This window comes from Arvicanthis niloticus, chromosome 3, assembly GCF_011762505.2.
Source record: "Arvicanthis niloticus isolate mArvNil1 chromosome 3, mArvNil1.pat.X, whole genome shotgun sequence".
Classification (NCBI taxonomy): domain Eukaryota; kingdom Metazoa; phylum Chordata; class Mammalia; order Rodentia; family Muridae; genus Arvicanthis; species Arvicanthis niloticus.
The window spans coordinates 83,359,381-83,380,099 of NC_047660.1; the positions used below are offsets into that span (position 1 = coordinate 83,359,381).

At 42.4% G+C, this 20,719-nt stretch overlaps 1 protein-coding gene across 5 annotated transcripts in view; it reads left to right on the forward strand.

Moving 5' to 3' along the window:
- Positions 1 to 3,341: 3,341 nt before the first annotated feature.
- Positions 3,342 to 20,719, forward strand: part of Nek4 (NIMA related kinase 4) — a 38,042-nt gene continuing 20,664 nt past the window's right edge. The window contains exons 1-7 of one of the 5 annotated variants that reach the window (XM_034499158.2): positions 3,531 to 3,833; positions 4,113 to 4,169; positions 5,982 to 6,248; positions 8,395 to 8,592; positions 8,779 to 8,886; positions 11,860 to 12,014; positions 15,981 to 16,122. In XM_034499158.2, coding sequence (XP_034355049.2) covers positions 3,741 to 3,833; positions 4,113 to 4,169; positions 5,982 to 6,248; positions 8,395 to 8,592; positions 8,779 to 8,886; positions 11,860 to 12,014; positions 15,981 to 16,122 — 1,020 coding nt within the window. In that variant the 5' untranslated portion in view covers positions 3,531 to 3,740. Of the gene's footprint in view, positions 3,477 to 3,530; positions 3,834 to 4,112; positions 4,170 to 5,981; positions 6,249 to 8,394; positions 8,593 to 8,778; positions 8,887 to 11,859; positions 12,015 to 15,980; positions 16,123 to 20,719 lie in introns of those variants that run through there. The other 4 variants (XM_076931350.1, XM_076931352.1, XM_034499157.2 and 1 more) reach the window with 4 other exon arrangements.

The following is a 20,719-nucleotide window of genomic DNA, read 5'->3' on the forward strand; positions in this document are numbered from 1 at the left end:
GGCAACTCAGAGTTGTGGAAAGTCCCTGCCAGACTCCAGATTGTCCTTGTGTATGTATCTGCACTCTGTCAAGAAGGTTTGTGAAGCCCTCAAATGCTTCATCTCCTGGCTGTAGTACCAGGCAGCACCAATCTCATACAGTTGACATTTGGCAAGAGGTCAGAGGTGATACAATAAGATTTCTAAGCTTAATGAAGCTTTTTGTCCAAAATTCTTCAACAAACTTTTCAGTTATGCTTTGGCCACAGATATGGTCGGGTGCTGTGACACCTAGTTACACATTTGATTCTGATGGTTCAGGAAGCTTGGGGGAGGTACAGCGGTGACCCATGCTCCAGGAATATTGCATCATCTCACTGACCTTCTTGCTAGATTTGGAAAGAAAAACAGAAGTCAGCTTTGTCCTGCTTCCACCAGGCCAGCATACTGTCACCATGAAAGACATCGATGGTGGCAACTTTTTAGAATCAAGACCTCTGGAAGCCTTGTGTGGTTGGTCTTGATTGTCTAGGTTCTACTCATGTGTCTCTGAGACCTTGAACTTAGGTCTCAGGTTCCAGTGTCCATCGTGTAACAGTAGACATGCCCCTGAGATACAAAGCAGGAAAAGAAGAATGGAGATCCCAGAGGGGAGTGTCCTCAGAGACCTGGCTTGCCCAACAAGTTGCTCAGCTTTTATGTGCAAGCCCTGTACCCAACAAGCCACAATACACTGGACAGCTGGAGTCATTTGGTTAGGTCACTCCATGACCTGGGGTGGGATGTGACCCTGGTTAGATGAAAGAGACCTTGCAGATCTGTTTGCTTATCCTGGACTTTGCCTCCCAGAGGCGGCTTCTGGGAAAAGGGTTTGGGCCTTAGTCCAGGGTGACCTTCTGACCTGTTTTTGCCTTTGTGGGAGATCACACAGGTCACCATACTTCTGTACATTTGAGGGTCTGTTTATTCCATCACTAGCATGAAAAGAGCCGCTGGTGGGTGGGCACAACAGTAGGAACTGGGCTACAAGGGTGACAAAACCTAGTTGCCCTGGTGTGATCAGTGAGCTGATGCCATGGGAAAGGGAACAAGACAAACCAATGGAACAGTGGATCCCAGGGGGTGCCAGAAACACCTAAAGATCTGTAGACACTGGGAAGGGTGGGGCTCATTTCCACAGGTATCCGTGCCTGGGTAAGAGTGGCACTTGGGAAGATGAACACAGAGAGAGGAGGGACTTTGGCAAGTGATCCAGGATCAGCTGGAACAAGTGTGTTCTAGTTTCAGTTTGTTGCTGTTACAAACACTAAAGAGGGTTTGGTTCAGCTTGTAGGTTACAAACCATCATTGAGGAAAGTCAGGTCAGGGAAGAAACTCCAAGTAGGAACTTGAAACAGAAACCATTGAAGAATGTTACCTGGTGGCTCACTCATGGACCCATCCTTAGCTAGCTGAAGATTACCTACCTAAGGTATGGCGCTGCTCACAGTAGACTAGGCCCTCCCACATCAATTAATGATCAAGAAAACAGCTGCAGACACTCCCATATGTCAATCTGCTACGGGCAACTCCTTAACTGAGACTCGATTCTCAGATGATTCTAGGCCGGGTAAAGTTGACAGTTCAAAAAACTAGGACAGAGTATCTGAAGACCCTTAGCTTGTGGGGTGGAAAACACTGAGGTGCCCAAGACTGGAATGCTGACAGTTAGGTGCTGTGGAATACACCTGCAGTCCCAGCTACTGAGGCAGGAGGAGTAGTTAAACTCAAGAGTCTAGGGAAGCTTGGGAAAACAAGAAACACAAGCAGAATTTTGGCTGTTGAGAGATGAGTAATGCCAAGTCCAACACACACACACACACACACTCACACACACACCACATATAATATTATCTACTAACCTAAGGATGGGAACCTAAGTTCCCGTCCTTTGCTCTTGGGAATATCGATGTGACCACAGGTGTACAAATACCTGTTTGAGTCCCTGTTTTTATTTTATGCATTTATGTATGTATTTATTTTTGGTGTATGTATCCGGAGGTAAAATGGTTTAATTACATGTGTAATTTTTTCGAAGAGCCATGATACCAATTTCCATACAAGCTGAGCCATTTTCCGTTCTTATGGGCAATGCAATTTCTCCATATCTCTTGGTGTATATCTTAATATATTTGAGTGACTGCATCTGCCAAAATGATCTAGTTACACATTTAATATTGGCTCATTTCTTTGGAGTGCCAATTTCCTCTCCATAAGAAAACCAGACAAGGGGAACCATAAACAAATATTGAATTCTAGTTGGTGATATTGCTAAAGATAAACAAAGGCAACATTTGCTAGAGCAGAGGGGTCAGATTGTTGTTTAGTGACTGTTGACAGCAGCAGGGAACGCCAAGCTTCATTCAACTGCGCAGAGGTAACTGGGCCTTTTGAAACCAGAATGAAGGCTGGGCATGGTGGCACACACCTGTAACTCCACATTCAGAAGGCAGAGCCAGGCCGATCTCTATAACTCTGGGTTACACAGTGACATAGTGAAATCTCTTCTGAGACACACACACATCAACAAACAATGAAGGGGAAATAGAGAAATGAGCAACGAGGCTCCTTAGAAAAATGAAAAATTCCAAAGATTTGAGAGCATACTACTAGATGGCTGTAAACTCAACACACAAGAGTAGGGTTGCAAGATGAGCTATATCAGTAGATCTTATCTCAACAACAACAGTAATATAATAACAATTAATGATGATAGTGATGATGATGATGATGTAAAAGCAATTATGCCAGTTATATTTGATAGTTGGCAGATACACTTAATAGAAGACGGGATTATATCTTCCTACACAACAGATGCCAATTTTTTTTGATGGCTACTTTCAAAGGAAGGGCTTTCTTCTTGGAGAAAAAACATTTCTGGCTTGTAGAAGACATATGCATATATATCTCAGCGGGACAGAGGGATAATCAATAACTGTATGCCTGTTTAAAAGTAAATTCTTCGAACAAGGCAGGTAGCTCTTTTCACAGATAGACGTTAAAAGCGGGTTCTTGGTGCTCCGTGGAGGCAGCAAAAGCTCTGCCAAGTCTTTCAGGATGGTGGTTTTGCAATCATTCTGTGAGAGATTTTTGCAAGTCTCAATATGGCAGGCTGATACTTTTATGGATGAAGTGTGCTGATGTCTACACTGTACTTTGCAATACATCAAAAAGACAGGCCGAATATTGACATGAGACAAAACAAATAGAGCAAACCTTATTGGTGAAATCTAGAGTTGGCCACTCTTTCACATTAATGTGAGCCAAGCACACAGACGGTTAATATTTGTAGAACGAATAAACTATATTCGTAACGCGCTTAGAACCAGTAAGGATTCATTGAACAAATGCAGAACCAAAGCGCAAAAAGTGCGGCTCTGGCCTCCCAAGAGCGAAGCTCTATGCCAGGTCCTCCGGGGTTGCGGAACCGCTCTAGCCTCTGCAGCGACAGCTCGATGGTAGGTCATTCCCCCACGCACACGGAGCCGCTCTGGCCGCCCCTAGGTCGGCTCTATGGCGCGTCTTTCAACTCTGAGCATGCGCAGGACTATCCCGCTTGTATCGCTATGGTAGCGGCGTCCCGGTGGGCCGGGCCTCAAAGCTCCTGCCCCCGGTGGGCCGCGTTTATGGAGGACTTCACCTCCAGTCGGGCATGAGCGGGGCCTCCCTCTGCCTTACGCGCCGCTGCCGCAGCTTCCCGACTGTAGGCCTCCTTCGGGAACATGCCCCAGGCCGCATACTGCTACATGCGGGTCGTGGGCAGGGGTAGTTACGGGGAGGTGACTCTCGTGAAGCATCGGCGGGACGGCAAGCAGGTCGGGGACTTGGGACCTGGCCTGGGGCGATGAGGGAAGGGGCACGTCGGGGGCATCCTCAGATGTGCTAGGCCCGGAGTGGTGGGCAGGGAACTCAGATACGAGGTTAGCTTCCCAACTTCCCCTATAGTAGGGTAGCCAAACTTTGTCTATTCTTTGGTGTTAATTGGTGTACTTTATCTGCAAACTTCCTGTCACACGAAAATGTCTTAAGAACAGGGGCCGTGTATTCCCAAAGCCTAACTCACTGCCACCTGACAAGCCCTTCCTCTTATGCAGCTTCCTCTGCTTAAGAACGTATCTTCTTGCCAGCACTTTCTCATGGACCCTATTTCAGTGAGTAGCTTGACCAGCGTGCAATTTCCTAAGCTGAACTTGTAACGTTATCTTTAGTATCCCCAACGCTGATTATATTCCTGTCATTAAGTCAAACCGGCATCTCCAGCTCTTTTGGTACCACCCCAATACAGGCCACTAGTCTTTCTAGCTAAATGCCCACTCCTCCCCAACTAGTTCCTGTTGCCCGCTTTCTTTTCTCTAACCTGTCACTTCTGCTGCAGTGATCTTTCTTAAACTCAAATCTGATGTTACTCCTTTGTGTAAAGTACGTTATGCCGTCACCCAAAGGGTAACTCGCAAGTTCTTCAGTATGCTCTGCTATCAGGGTGACCATAGAATGTTTTTGCACAAACAGGCACAATTATGAAACTGATAAGCAATATCTCATAATTCTATCAAGCCAGTAGCAACAACAAGCTGAGCGAGCCCCCACCCCTCAAGTATAGGACCCACTCTCCTGTTCTTCCTTGTGTCATATGCTGGATTCTCTGCCTAGAACAAAGCTTTCACATAGTTAATTGGGTAGGCACCCTGGAGAACTATGGGATATTTGTTCAGAGATTGAGAGTTTAGCTGTAACAGTAACCCTTCATTTTGAGCAGTACTTTGCACTTCAGGAAACACATTTGTATATGTGTTTATTGAAGGAGTGAGTACATGATCTTTGAGACGCTTGAGAGCAGTACTTTAGATTGTAAAGGATTTTATTTTTAATGGGAATGGTATCGTATGCAGAGGACCAGTGAGTGATGCTCTAACTTTATTGGGTCATGAGTATCTAATGTGTCTCATACACCTTTTCAGTTCACAGACACACAAACATTAAGCTTTATCTTAATACTTGTTTGTAGGGAGAATTTAGAGGTTAAGGACTTTCTCTCTCTCTCTCTCTCTCTCTCTCTCTCTCTCTCTCTTTTAAAGATTTATTTATTTTATGTATGAGTGCTCTATGTGCACCTGTGCGCCAGAAGATGGCATCAGATCCCATTACAGATGGTTGTGAGCCACCATGTGGTTGCTGGGATTTGAACTCAGGACCTCTGGAAGAGCAGCCAATGCTCTTAACCGCTGAGCCATCTCTCCAGCCCCCTGACTTTCTCTTTTTAATTGGTCCAATAGTATGTTAGGCTCACTTTTTAGTCATTAGTATTTTTTTTTTTTTAGATAGTGTATCATTATGTTGGGCTTCAAAATTCTGGGCCTAACTAACCCTTCTGCCTTAACCTTTAAAGTAATTGGGATTGCAGAGTCAAAGAAGTTGTAAAATGCAAAGGGAAGGGTGGATTGCTCAGTCATGCCCTGGAATGGGCTCAAGTCTGACTTATGAAAGTAGCAGAGTACTTATCTAAAATGTGCAAGGCCCTGGCCTTAATGTGGCACTGAACAAAAAGGTAATTGTCAGTGGCAAATATTTTCCTGTTTTATACTCTTTTGTTTTGTTTTGATTTAATTTGATTTGATTTTTCAAGACAGGATTTCTCTGTGCAGCCCTGGCTGTCCTGGAGCTCACTCTGTAGACCAGGCCGGCCTCAAATTCAGAAATCTACCTGACTCTGCCTCTGGAGTGCTGGGATTACAGACGTGCACCACCACTGCCTGGTCAGTCTTACGCTTTTTGATCATCCTGCTGCCTCTTCAATGTATTATACTGGTAATTTTATGCCTTCTGAAAACAAGTCAATAGGTTATCTGATAGACTCCAGAAGGTTGGTTTTTGAGGACTGGGCATTCATGAGAACTCTTAGCTACTTCTGAACCTAGAGACTCTGTTTTCTTACACCTTGTAAAAGTATGTGTTTTCTTTGGTAGTACGTCATCAAAAAGCTGAATCTCCGAAATGCCTCCAGCCGAGAGCGGCGAGCTGCTGAGCAGGAAGCGCAGCTCTTGTCTCAGTTGAAACACCCCAACATTGTCACCTACAAAGAGTCATGGGAGGGAGGAGACGGTCTGCTGTACATCGTCATGGGCTTCTGCGAAGGAGGTGATCTCTACCGGAAGCTCAAGGAGCAGAAAGGGCAGCTTCTGCCTGAGAGTCAGGTGGTGGAGTGGTTTGTCCAGATCGCCATGGCCTTGCAGGTACTGTCATGCTCATAGCTTCCTACAGGCTCCAGTGCGGCAGGAGGACAGCAGGTGACCCACAGGCTGTGAAGGATTTCACCAATGCAGAGAAAGAAGTAGAATTAACTACATATATTGAGATAGAGCCTTAGCAGGCAAGAATGAAGAGAAACACTGTCTGTTACAGTAATATTTTTAGGGCTGGTTTTATGAGAGGTGTTTTCACACAGGCAGCCAGGTGGTGTTTCAGTGTCATGGTGCCTTGGTTGTTTAGGATTCATCAAGTGCGACACCTGTATGGGGCCATATCAGGATGCTTAGACAGACACTCTGATTTATCATTACATTTATGGTGCCAGTTGTCCCTTCCTGAGATTGGTTATGTGCATGGCAGGCATGGCTTGGAGCTAGACTTCTGAGGAGAGTCTGCTCTGTTTTTGTGTCCTCTGCCTCCCTCTGTTGGGGTTTTGTGCCCTCTGTCTCAGATAGCCTTTTCTATATAACGTGGGTGCTGGGGATCCAAATTCCACCTCTCATGCTTACACAGCAAGCACTTCACTGATGGAGCCCACTGCCTCAGCTCCTGAGCCTGCTCTTAAAGAGTGATATTTTCTACAGCAATGTCAGGATGCCCTAAAACCAGGGCCTGTTGAAGTTAACTCTTTGTGGTCCTGCTGAGAGGCACCAGGGCCTTGGTCTTTGCCCAGTATGCTTTGATGTAAAAGAAGCTTTGTTTTGGGGCTAGAATGGCTCAGCCCCAGGATGGTGTCTGCATATTTTAGGAATACATCTTTTCAGATGCTTACATGGGGGGAGGGGACAGGGGGGAAAGCATTCTTTTGAACATTCTCTTAGAAGCTAGATGGATCCCTCTTCTCTAGCATTAGACTGTTTCTGGGTGAGCGATGGCTATGTTAAAGTAGACATGGATTTCATATATAATTACAGGAGATACCAACTCTTTGTACATTTAGTATTTTATAACAAAGTCAGTTTTAAGAGCCTTGAATTGACAAAGAACAAAGGAAGATGGTGTTCTTATTGGTTGGTCATCTGTGTCATGTTGAAAGATGTCTCGGCTAGTTAATATTCTGATACTGTGAGGCTCAGGTTGTCCTGCATGAAAATGCAGAACAGATCAGTGTGTTAGTGTACGCCTACCCCAGGGGGAGACTCTTTTTGAAGTATAACTCAGGGACTGGGCTTATCTGGCCAGAATCAATTGACCTTGTTTAAATTCTCACATGTTCTCTTTAGGTAAAAGTGATGCTGTTGTATTTTAAAATGTTGTCTAGAGGAGTGCACATCTGACTTTTGATAAGTTGTTTTAGCTTCAGTGTGAGTTTGCAAGGTTTTTTGTTTGGTTGGTTTGGTTTGGTTGGTTTTTTTTGTTTTTTGTTTTTTGTTTTTTTTTTTCAAACTTGGCGACAAGGACTCACTTTAGCCTAGATTGGCCTGAAATTCACCATGTAGTTCAAGAAAATCTCAAACTTAACAACAGTCCTCCTGTATCAGCCTTCCAAGTGGTGGACTTAATAAGCCTAAGCCACCATGCCTGCCTTATAAGCATATATTTTAACTAGATCCAGGTATTGTTAAAAAAGGATACAATATTCAAGGCACCAGGAAATAATTTCAGAAGGTACCAAGTCAACTAATATGTGGAACTTAATTTTCTGTGTGTGAATACATGTTCGTGTATGTATGCAGATGCATATGCACACATGTGTGTATATGTGTGGAAGACTGAGGTAAAGGTGTTGGATGTTTTCCTCTGTTGCTCTACACCTTAGTTTTTCAGTCTCTCACTGATTGTAAAACTTACTTGACAGCTTGCTCCTGGGATCCTCTAGTTGTCCCCTCCCCAGTGCCAAGAACGAGCCAGCATGTCTGGCTTTTCAGAGTGCTGTTGATCTAAACTCAAGTTTTTATGCTTGTGTGACATGCACTTGCCAACTGAGCCATCTCCCTAGCCCCTAGAACTTACTTTTCTTACTTTGAAAGTTGTAAATTAGTTCTTTATTTAGAACTTAGAGAACAATAATTTTTTGGTTGGCAGTTAACTAAGGCTTTTTAACTCATGTAATTACTGATGATATATAAAAACTAGAAATAAGTAAATCAATTAGTATATATATAAAATGAAAAAATTCTCTCTTCTCAGTATTTACATGAGAAACACATCCTTCATCGAGATCTGAAAACTCAGAATGTCTTCTTAACAAGAACAAATATCATCAAAGTGGGTGACCTTGGAATTGCCCGAGTCTTAGAGAATCACGGTGACATGGCGAGCACCCTCATTGGCACGCCCTATTACATGAGTCCTGAGCTGTTCTCCAACAAACCCTACAACTATAAGGTAGGATGTATACAGATGTATGCTAGTTCACCTTGTCTTTGGGAGAATATCAAAATTTCAGAGCCCATGAGTACTTATATCAGAATTAGCTGTGAGTCAGTTGGAAGAAAATGTATACCTTGTTTTGAGAGGGAAAATATAAATAAGATATTCAGCATTTAATCATTCACTGTTTTTCTTTTGTAGTCGGATGTCTGGGCTTTGGGATGCTGTGTGTATGAGATGGCCACCCTGAAGCACGCTTTTAATGCAAAAGACATGAATTCTTTAGTTTATCGGATTATTGAAGGAAAGGTAAAAAAAAAAAAAATAGAACTAATTGAACAAGATGTATATAATAGAGCTTTGTAAAAATCTATTGTCAACATCATTGGTTTTCTTTGTTTTGTTTTCCCAGTGCTAGAGTCAACCCAAGGGCAATTGCTCTACCACTGAGCTGAATTGCCAGCCCTCACTAGTGATTTTGATTAATTGACTAATATTCATTGATACTGGCTGAAGAGTTAAGATATAATGGGAAAGGTTGAAGTTGAGGAGAGATTGGTTTTTTTTCTTATTGTTAAAATGTAAGCATGGCTGACTGACTTCAAAGAGCTGGCTGTTGGGAAACTCCTCCAGGCTGCAGGCAGTCTGTGCCTGAATAGCAGCACTTGGTAGAGTGAGTTGTTTACAGTGAATCCACACTGTTGGAACGTGTTGTTTGAGCCAGGCAGTGGTGGCACATGCCTTTAGTCCCAGCACTTGGGAGGCAGAGGCAGGAGGATTTCTGAGACCAGGCCAGCCTGCTCTACAGAGTGAGTTCCAGGACAGCCAGGGCTACACAGAGAAACCCTGCCTCAAAAACAAACAAACAAACAAACAAACAAAAAAAAAAACAAAAGAATGTGCTGTTTGGTACTTTTAAAAAAAAAAAAAAAAAAAAAAGAACTGCAGAAGGTATCATATATGATGTGGATGCCAAAAACACTAACCTTGTATAATTTCCTTGAGACTGGTTGCCCTTTGCAGTGACTTAACGATTACCTCAAGACTCACTGAAAAACATTTTTTAAAGTACATAAGTAAAAATTTTCAGTTATAAGGGCTGAAGAGATGGCTTATGTTTAAGAACACTACTGGTCAGCCACTCTGTCTGCTCTCAGCCTTCTGCTCTAAGGTGTCTGATGCCCTCTTTTAGCCTCTGCTGATGCTATGCTTGTGGTACATTTACATACATGCAGGCAAAACTCCCATACACATAGAATAAAAAGTCTTTGAAATTTGTTTCCAATTATACTATTTAAAGAATTACGTTAAAAAAATTTTTCCCTATTTTCAAGTTCTTGATAACTACTGCTAGCAATTTATTCCAAGGCCTCTCTTCTTTTTTTTGAAACAGACATAACTCTGGTTGTATATGTACTTCTTTTTAAAAATTAATTTATTCACTTTACAACCTGATTGCAGCCCCCTCCCTTCTCTCCTCCTATTCCTACCCTCCCACCCCCTTTCTCCCAATTCCCCCTGGAGAAGGGGAGCCACCTCTCTCCCCCCAGGTACCTACCCGACAGGGCACAGCAAGTCTCATCAAGACTTATCCTCTTCCACTGAGGCCAGACAAGGCAGCTCACTAGGGAAAGGGATCCAAAGGCAGGCTACAGAGTCTGAGTCAGAGACAGCCGACAGCTCCTTTTGTTGGGATCCACAAGAAGACCAAATTGTACATCTGCTACATGTGTGTAGGAGGCCTAGGTCCAGTCCATGCATGCTCTTTGCTTGGTGGTTCAGTATCTGTGAGGCTCCCATGGGTTAGTTGGCTCTGTTGGCCTTCTTATGGTGTCTTTGACCCCCTCCACCTCCCTCAATCCTTTCCCCACTCTTCCACAAAACTCCCTGAGCTCCATCCTTTGTTCAGTTGTGGGTCTCTGCATCTGTTTCAGCCAGCTATTGGGTGGAGCCTTTCAGACGACAGTCGTGTTAGGTTCCTGTCTGCAAGCATAGCAGAGTGTTGTTAATAGTATCAGGGGTTGGCTGTCTCCCATGGGGTGGGTCTCAAGTTAGGCCAGTCATTGGCTGTCCATTCCATTAATGTCTGTGCCATCTTTATCCCTGCATGTCTTGTAGGCAGGGTAAATTTTGGGTCGAAGGTTTTGTGGATGGGTTTGTGTCTCCCTCCCTCCACTGAGAGTCCTGCCTGGCTATAGGAGGCCACTTCAGACTCCACATCCCCCACTCCTAGGAGTCTCAGTTAGGGTCACCTCCATAGCCTCCCAGGAGTCTCCTCAATCCCATGTCTCCCACTTGTCCCAGTGATGTCCCCCACCCCTGCTATCCCCATACCTGATCCTCACCCTCGTTCCCCTCCCCACTCCCTCTCCCACCCTGTTTCCTCCATCTGTCCACTTCCGATGCTCATTTTATTTCCCCTTCAGAGTGAGATTCAAGCATCTTCTTGAGCCCTCCTTAAGTGAGTACATACCATGTTTGTCTTTCTGGGTCTGGGTTACCTCACTCAGGATGATATTTTCTAGTTCTACCCATTTGTCTGCAAATTTCATGAAGTCCTTGTTTTTAATGTCTGAGTAGCATTCCATTCCAAGGAGTATCACATTTTCTTTATCTGTTCTTTGGTTGTTTCTAGTTTCTGGCCATTCCAAATGAAGCATATACAAGTACTTTTAAAAGAAAAACAAATGGAGACTTATTGTACACAGTGGTACCCAACTTACTCTTTTGGCTTAGTTGTCAGTACTTGTGTTTTCCTTTTAAGCAGCCGCCTAGTGTTAATAGGAAGAATGCAGTGCAACTTATCCCTCAGTCCTGTGTAGATGGACACTTTATTTCTAGCTGTTGACTGCCACACTGCATATTCTGGTAAATAAATCTTCCTTGTGCTCTTGGGCCAACAAGATCACTCAATGGGTAAAGATGCTTGTAGCACAAACCAAACAACCTAAATTTGTTCTCAGAACCCATGGTTGGAGGAGAGAACTGAACTCCCAAAAGTTGTTCTCTGGCTTGAATGTGTGCATGCTCACACGTGCACACATGCTCACATGCTAATAATAAATAACATTTTAAAAAAAGAAAAAGAAATGTGTGTATATTTGAAGTGTAAGCAGAACATTACTTGTGCTGGCTACTCTCTGCTTTCTGGTTATATGACTTTAAATTAGTGTTATAATTCTAACCATTATGATGATTTTTAAATATAGGGAAATCTCTGCCAGTTTTTACTTTGTCTCATAATGTCATTAATCATAATTACAGAATTGTTATTCTTTGCAGTTGCCACCAATGCCAAAAGTTTACAGCACAGAGCTTGCAGAGCTGATAAGAACAATGCTGAGCAGAAGGCCTGAGGAAAGGCCCTCTGTGCGGAGCATTCTGAGGCAGCCCTACATAAAAAACCACATCTCCTTGTTCCTGGAGGCCACTAAGGCGTAAGACACTTTCCTTCCAGAAAGCTGGGCTAAGTAGATGGGGCAAAAGAGGGTGGCTTCTAAATTTTCATATGTAAACATTTATGGTGAAGTTTTTGTTTGTTTGCTTGTTAGGGTTTTTTTTGTTGTTGTTGTTTTTAACAAAAAATAAAATTGCATGTTTAGAGTATGCAAGGAGACAAAATTCTACCCTCTGGGTGTTTTTTGGCTTGAGCCTCAGAATTTAACTTGCATCGGAAAGTAATAAAATTTATTTAATAAAAGCTTTATGTTTCATAAGTAGAATACAGTTTTATAATTTGAAGACCCCAGAGCAGTAAAACCTAATGTATCTATTCTAGGCTAAAAAGACAGGGGTTTGTGTGAAGGAACTCTGTGCAGAGGGGAGAGGAAAATTAGAATTGTTTAACTAATGTCTAAAGATTTCTCTCCACCTCAGCTTTCTATTTTTATTTTATTTTTATTTTTTTATATTTTACTGTTTTGAGGGTGTTGTTTGAGACAGGGCTTCTGAGTGTAGCTCTGACTGGACTCAAACTTGGAGATCCACTTGCTTCTGCCTCCTAAGTGCTATGATTAAAGTGTGTAACATCACTGCCCTCTTCTTCCTCCTCCTCCTCCTCTCCCTCCTCCACTCCCTCCTTCCTCTTCTTCCTCTTCTTCCTCTTTTTCCCCTTCCTCCTCTTCTTCCTTTTCCTCCTCTTCTTTCTTTTTTCTCTTTCCCTTCCTCCTCCTCTTCCTCCTTCTTCTTCCTTCCTCCTCCTTCTTCTCTGTTTTTTTTTTAAGTATATGTGAATGCCTGTGGAAGCCAGAAAATAGCATTAGATCCTTTAGAACTGGAGTTAATAGGTGGTTGTGAGCCATCTGGTATAATTCCTAGGAACTAAACTTGAGTTCTGGAAAAGCAGGAAACACTCATAACTGCTGAGCCGTCTCTCCTGTCCCCTGTACCTGCTATTTTTAAAGTATTATAAGTTCAGAATAATCCTTAGGCAGAAGTACATTTTTTTTCCAAGACAGGGTTTCTATGTATAGCCCTCACTGTCCTTGGAACTTGCTTTGTAGACGAGAGTGGTGGGATTAAAGACATGGGCCATCATGCAAGGTAAAGGTGTACATTTTGGGTAGCATATTCTGGCACCTTTCACATATGTGTTAGTCAGATCTAGTGGCACAGACTTATGATCCCAGCGACTCAGGATCACAGATACAAAGCCTGCCCAAGTTAGAGAGTGAGCCAGCTAGGGCAACTAGTAAGACCTTATCCCCAAGTTACAAATGGGCTGGGTATTCAGCTCACTAGTGGAGTGCGTGCCTTGTGTGTGTAAGGTCCCCAGTTTAAATCCTAGTATCATAGAAACAAAACACAACAACGATTAAAATTTGCATGATTGTTGAAATAAAAAAAAAAAAAACCTAGAGAACCATTTAAAGGGGTTGGTGTAATGGCTTAGCAGGTAAAGACTTGCCACCAGTCCTGAGAACTGGAGTTCAATCCCCAGGAGCCACAGAGGAGAAAGAGAACCAAGTCCTACAAGTTGTCCTCTGACCTCCTCAGAGGTCACACAAATACTTGAATAACTGTAACTTTTAAACCATTTAGAGAGCTACTATTAATTATTCTCCATGTGAGAAAATGATGCTCAAATTTCTGAGTGTTCAAAGGTTTTCTCTTTATTCATATAACTTTTCAGGAGAAAAGAAATGCCTTTCTTTGACCACAGGTGGTAATGTTAGCAAGCTGGTGTTTCTGTGTCTAAGACTTAGGGTCGGATAAGACTGTGGGTGCTTGTTAGGTTCACTTCTGTCTGTGGGAGGAGAGGACACAATGTCAACGATGCTCAGGGATGAGTGTCTTCTTGCTTTTGAGACAAGGTCTTGCTGTATAGGCCAGGACGTGGACTCTTAGTGTCCTGCATCAGTGTCCCACATTCTGAGATTAGACATGGACCTCCATTCCAGGTCTGCTTTGCCATTTCTCTCCCCTTACTTCTGACTGGCCCTCTGTTACACTGATCTCTACATTCTCCTTTAATGTCCCAGAAAGTCAGCCCAGCTTAAAAATGGCACATTAAACAGTACAGGTATTATTACTGTACACATTTACTCTTTGAGTCAGAGAACATAAACCAATTATTTTTACTCTTAAAGTCTGCAAAAATAATAGTTTTATTACTGTAAACATGTGAAACTGTTGGGGTCCACACTAGCCCCACGTTGGGGCGGCCAAAAACGTCGCAGCCCAGGCAAAATGTTGAGGCCCGGGCCGACCCACGTTTGGGCGGCCACTGTATCCCGGCCCAAGCTGCTGCTCTGGTCCGCAGGTCGGGGTTCAGCAAGATCGAGGGTGAGGGCAGACTCGAAGAATGGAGACCAGACAGGGTGTGATTCAATCCCGTTTATTCTTTAGTCTCTCTTCCTCTAAGTATCTCCTTCTTTGTCTCCTCTGTCTGCTGTGTCTGATTCTGTCTGGAGCCAAGTGTCTTCTACCTAATGTCTGATGTGTCTGATTCTCTGATCTCAGTCTGATTCTGATCTGTTCTGTTTCTGCCTTTTATATGTCTCACTTCTAAGCCACGCCTCTAAGTTACACCTTTAATCATGCCCTTAGGTCTTGTCTCTAACTCTGATCTCTATACTTCTAAGTCATACTCTTAAGTCACACACCTTTAATCTCACACACCTTTAATCTCACGCACCTTTAATCTCAAGGTATCTAAACCAAGATCATCGGAGTGTGCTCAGCTGTTGTAGGCTATTGTAATCCAAGTCTCATGTCAGGGTATATGGCTCAAGATGGCTGTAAAGCTGATAGCTGCTTTCTGCTAAAAGTCGGCCCCCAACATGAAACTTAAAAGAAGAAACTTATCCTGGTACTTCTATATGTAAGCTACTTTCTCATAGAAATTCTATTTTGGAATTTCATATTTATGGAAAAGTTATGGAGACAGTGCAGAATTCCTCTATACCCTCTTCTGGTTCCTCCTGTCATTAATATCTTAAGTTATTATCATGGGCATTTGTCAAAATTAAGAAACCAGGGCTGTTAAGATGACCTAACAACTAAAGGTTCTTGCCACTAAGCTACTAACTCAAGTTCAATTCCTAGGACCCACATGGTAGGAGTAAACAACTCTCACAAGTTGTTTCTGATCACATGTGTGTATTTGTATGTGTTCATGTGTACACACACACACACACTAAACAAACAAACATGATTTTAAAAATTGATTTAAAAGTAAGAAGCCCGTTCTTGGTGTTGTGATATATGCCTTTAATCTCAGAATTCAGGAGGCAGAGGCAGGCAGATCTCTGTGAGTTTCAGGTCACCCTGGTCTACACAGGGAGTCCAGGACACCTTGATCTATACAGGGAGACCCTGTTTCAAAACAAAACTGCAATCTGAGAAACCAACCAACACTGATTCTTTCCTATTTAACCTCAGACTTTTATTGGCCTTTGTAGATTTTACATTAATGTTTCCACTTAATGTGCTAGGATTTACTCTAAGATACAATATCCCATTTAGTTCTCAAGCCTCTTTAGCCTCCTTAACCTCCTCTGGGTCTCTGACTCTGCCTGCCCACCCTGTCTCTCTCTTAACATATATGCACAGGACCTAGTTCAGACCCATGTAGACTCCCTGATTATCTCTTTAGTCTCTGTGAGCCCCTATGAGAATCCCTTAGTTGATCTGTGGGCCGTGTTCTTATGTTGTCCTCCACCCCTCTGGCTCCTACACTCCTTCCTTCTTGCTTTCTTGTTTCATATAGTCTTGATTATATAGTCTTGATTATCTTGAAGACAGATGATTTAGAAAATGCCCCATAGATGTTGACAAGCCTAGTCTCTGTAAATGCTTCAGTTGAGTAAGGGAGGGTGTATTGGAGACACATTTCACATATTTCTCCAAACCAACAGCCATCGCTGTGTTGATAATAGTACTTTCTTTTCTTCCCTGCAAAGAAAAACTTCCAAAAATAATGTTAAAAACTGTGACTCCAGAGCCAAGCCTGTTGCTGCTGTAGTTTCCCGAAAGGAAGAATCAAATCATGAAGTGATACTCTACCAGCCACGCTCTTCTGAAGGCTCTGCTATACATGTCATGGTATGCTTCCTGTGGTAATACTTTAGGAACTGTATGAAAGACAGGTCATTCAAGTGAACAGTTTTATGTGGAAATGACTATTCTTTTCTAGAGATTCATTATCCAGTTCCTTCTGATTTTAAAGAATGTGTACTGGTGAGTCAATCTCTCTCTCCCTTCATCTACAGTAGGCTGCCAGACTCTTCTCGAAGTCAGTACAATAGCTTTTTAGATTTTTTTAAGATAAAATTTACATAACCAATATTTTAAAATATTTTATTTGTGTGTGTGTATGTGTCCGTCTATTTGTGTGTCTCTGAGTATATTCCCACATGTCTGTTTGTGGATGCCAGAAGAGAGCATTGGGTCTTCAGAACTGAATACAAGCATGTCTTGGATGTCTGGCTTAGTATGTAAGTGTTGGGATCCAGACTTTGGTTTTCATAATTGATTGCACAGCAAGTATTCTTAATTGCTAAGCCATCTCTGCAGCCCCGTAGGCCCACATAATGTGGACAGTTGTGTGTGTTTAGCACACTCACACAATGCAACTATCATTGCTTTTCTAGTTCCAAAGTGTTCCCAGCAGTCCAAAGGAAACTTCACACAAGAAGCTGCCTCTCCTTATAGCTTGCTCCACCTTCCAAACACAAACACCAATGTGTTTTCTGTCTCTATGGATTTTTCTTTCTTGAGTATTTCTTATAAATGGAGTCATATAACATGTGGCCTTTTATGTCTGAGTTATTATGTTTTTAAGATTTCTCCATGCAGCATATACTAATTCCTCGGTTCTTTTAGTTATGACTGAAAAACCACATTGGTTTATCCATTCATCCATTGGTAAGATGTTTGGATTCTTTTCACGTGCAGATCTTGCTGTGAACATTTAGGAACCAGTGTTTGAGCACCATTTTCAGTTTTTTTTGAGCCGTCTACCTATGTGTAAAAGCTAGGTCAGGTGAAGATGCTGTGTTTAACTTTATGAGGCACTACAGTTTTCTGCAGCAACTATATCCTTCTGCATTTTCAATTCTATATGTTCTCAAGAATTATTTCCTATGTTATTGGTTTCATTTTTATTAGTAAATATAATCATATCAACCAGGAGGTGATGGTGCACACCTTTAATCTCTTGGGAAGCAGAGACAGGCAGATCTCTCTGTGTTTGAGGCCAGCCTGGTCTACAGAGTGAGTTCCAGGACAGCCTGGGCTATCTGATTTGTTGCTGTGTTTTGGAGCTGTTAATCCTTCCAGACATATGATTTGCAGGTTTTCTCCATTGTTTGGTTTCTTGTTTTACTCTTTCGATACACAAAAATTTTAATTTTCATGAATTTTAACCTGTTTGGTTTTTGAAACAGTTTCTCTGTGTAGCCCTGGCTGTCCTGGAACCTGCTCTGTAGACCAGGCTGGCCTCAAACTCAGAGATGGCCTGACTCTGCATCTCTACTAGGATTAAAGTTGTGCACCACAGCCCCTGGGTCCCTGTTCTCTTTGAAGAGTTTCAGGGTTTTAACTCTTACATTTATGGCTTTGATCCAGTTGGAATCAACTTTTTAAAACTGTGATGTTAGTTACGTGTGGCCTAATTTAATTTTTTTTGTATGTAAATACATAGTTTTCTCAACACAGTTTGTTGAAAAGACTATAGTGGATATTATTGTTTTTTTTTTGTTTTTTTTTTTATGTTCCTCCAAAATGCCCATGAGTCATTAGGAATTGATCCAGGTCTTGGGTTGAAACTAGACCTTTAAGAGACAATTATTGGCCGCTTTTGAGAATTGGACTGTCCTAAAAACCAGCTTGACTGTCTTGTGGATATTTTCCTTTCTCTGTAAAACCTTGGGACACTTCAATGACTCTGTCAGTAATAAGGGAACGATCAACTTCTGCCCCTTACTTCAGGTTTCACATCTTCCAGAACTGTGAACTAAATAAGGTTTATATGATGTAATATATGATATATATTACAGGGGCTTGTTCAACGTGGTGGTACATACCTTTAATCCTAGCACTGGGGAGGCTCAGATGGTGGATTTCTGTGAGTTCAAAGCCAGCCTTGTGTACATACAAGTTCCAGGACAGCTAAGGTTCTATAGAGAGAGTATGTATCAAAAAAACAAAACAAGCAAACAAACTAAAAACCAAAACCAAAACACAGACCCTGGTATTCAGTTATAGTAAAGCAAATAGACTACACGATGGCGTGTCTCTGTCCGTCGTCATTTGGTCCTTATGTGAGGTGTGCTTTGGCTTTCTATTCTACACCATCGGTCAGTACGTCTGTCTTAGTTTCAGTGATGTGTTGCTTTGATGATTTTACCTTTGTAGTGAGTTTTGATGTTAGGAAATATGAGTCCTTCTCAGACATTATTTTTCATGATTGATTTGGGATCTCAAGATTCCTTTTTAATTCTAGGATAAGGTTTTCTGTTTTGGTGAAAAATGTCATTGGATTTTTATAGGTATTTACTGAATTTGAAGATTACTCCCTGTTTTGTTAGAACATTAATAAATCTAGGAACAGAAAGTATTTTTTCTATTTCTTTATCTTTGCTTTCTTTCAGTAATATTTCTTAGACTTTGGTATCCAAGACTTATCTCATAGGTATTTTATTATTTTTGGTGTAATTATAATCAGAATTTTTTTTAGTTAACTTTTAACATTGTTCAGTATAAAGATGGACAGTTGCTTTTGTGTGTTGATTTTTGTGTGTTAAAGACTTATTTATTTTTTATTTATATGAGTACACTGCAACTGTCTTCAGACACACACTAGAAGAGTGCATCGGATCCCATTGCAGATGGTTGTGAGCCACCATGTGGTTGCTGGGAATTGAACTCAGGACCTCTGGCAGAGCAGTCAACACTCTTAACTGCTGAGCCATCTCTCCAGCCCAATTTTTGTGTGTTAAAAGTTGGTTAGATTCATTAGTTCCACTAGGTAGGAGCATGTATGTGTAATCCTTAGGGCTTTTGCATACAAAAATCATGTTACCTACAGACAGATAATTTTATATCTTCCTTTAATCCAAACACCCCATTTCTATTTTCTGCCTAACTGCTTAGTCTACAACATGTCGAGTGAAGTAACAAGGGTGAGCGGCTCTGCTTGTCCCTGGTCTGTAATGAGAGTGAGCATCTTCCCTTATTCCTGATCTCAAGGGAAAGCTTTTGGAGTCACTAAGAATGATTTCCGGTTTAGCCTTTCCACACATGGCCTTGCTATTTTAGGATAGTTTCCTCTAGTTCTGGTTTGTTTTTCCAAATCATGCAAGGGTACTGAGTTTTGTCAGAACAGTTTTCTATATCAATTGAGATGATTGTGTGTGTTTTCTTCATTCTGTTCATGTGGTGCATGGAATTTTATGGTGACATTTATTTTAGATATTTGGTCACATTTTAAACCCCAACTCCCCCCACCAATGCTAGGGTTTTAGCCCACAACCCTGTGCATGCTATGCAGGGGCGGCTCTATCACAGAACTGGATGCCCAGACCCTTCATTTCAACAACTAAAAATATTTCTTTGTGTGTGTGTGTGTGTGTGTGTGTGTGTGTGTGTGTGTGAGAGAGAGAGAGAGAGAGAGAGAGAGAGAGAGAGAGATGGAGAGACAGAGAGACAGAGAGACAGAGAGAGACAGAGACACACAGAGACACACAGAGACACACAGAGAGATAGAAACAGAGACAGAGAACTTGCAGGAGTGGGTTCTCTCTCTCCACCATGTGGGTTCTAGGTCGTCAAACTCAGGTCATCAAGCTTGGCAGCAATTACTCTTGCCTGCTGAGCCATTGTTACCCTCCCTATTTTAACAACTGTTAAGCATATTGTCCAGTTCATTGATTATATTCACAATGTTGTAATGCAGTCATCACCATCCTCAAAAATTCTTTTATCATATGGAGCTGAGAGAGTCTCCTTACTCATTAAGCTATAAGGGTAACCTGGAATTCGGAAGCCCAGAAACCTTTAAGGGAAAAGGTAACCCAGAAGAAGGTCATCCTGAGACACTGGAGCCCAGGAATCACATAGCTCTAAGAGGAAGCCTCCTCAGCGGAGGTGTGTTGCAAGTCTGGGGGGAAGGTATCCCCAGCTAAGCTCAGAAACTCAGGAGCTTCAGCCTCGCTCCTCCTTGGCTTCTTCTCTTCTCCTCATTGCTTCTTTTCTTCTTGGCTTCTTCCAATGAAAGAGTCACACCAGGCAGAAAATCTAATTTAAGAGACTTACTTAAGGCTCAGGGTATAGAAGGATGAATCCAGGCATGGGTGTCCTCTGTTCCCAGGAGTAGACAGCAGGGAACTGGACAAAGGGCAGGGCTTATATAAGTTTTATTAGGGGACAAAGCTTCTCAGGGCAGAGATTTCCAGAGTGAGGATTGGTGGGATTTCATGTCCTGAGCTTGGGGAAATCAGGGGTTGGTGTTAGGGATTGGTATTTTTTTTTTTCTGCTCTGGGATTGGTAGCTTATTTTCACACTCCCTTTCCCTTTGTTGGGCCCATGGGTTAGGGTGGGAAGTCCTCAGCTACAGCCGGCTTTGGCTAAGGCACCATCTCTGTGGAGCTGCTGGGAAGGCTGGAGAGGAAGTACTGCCACTGTGGACAGCTCCTGCAG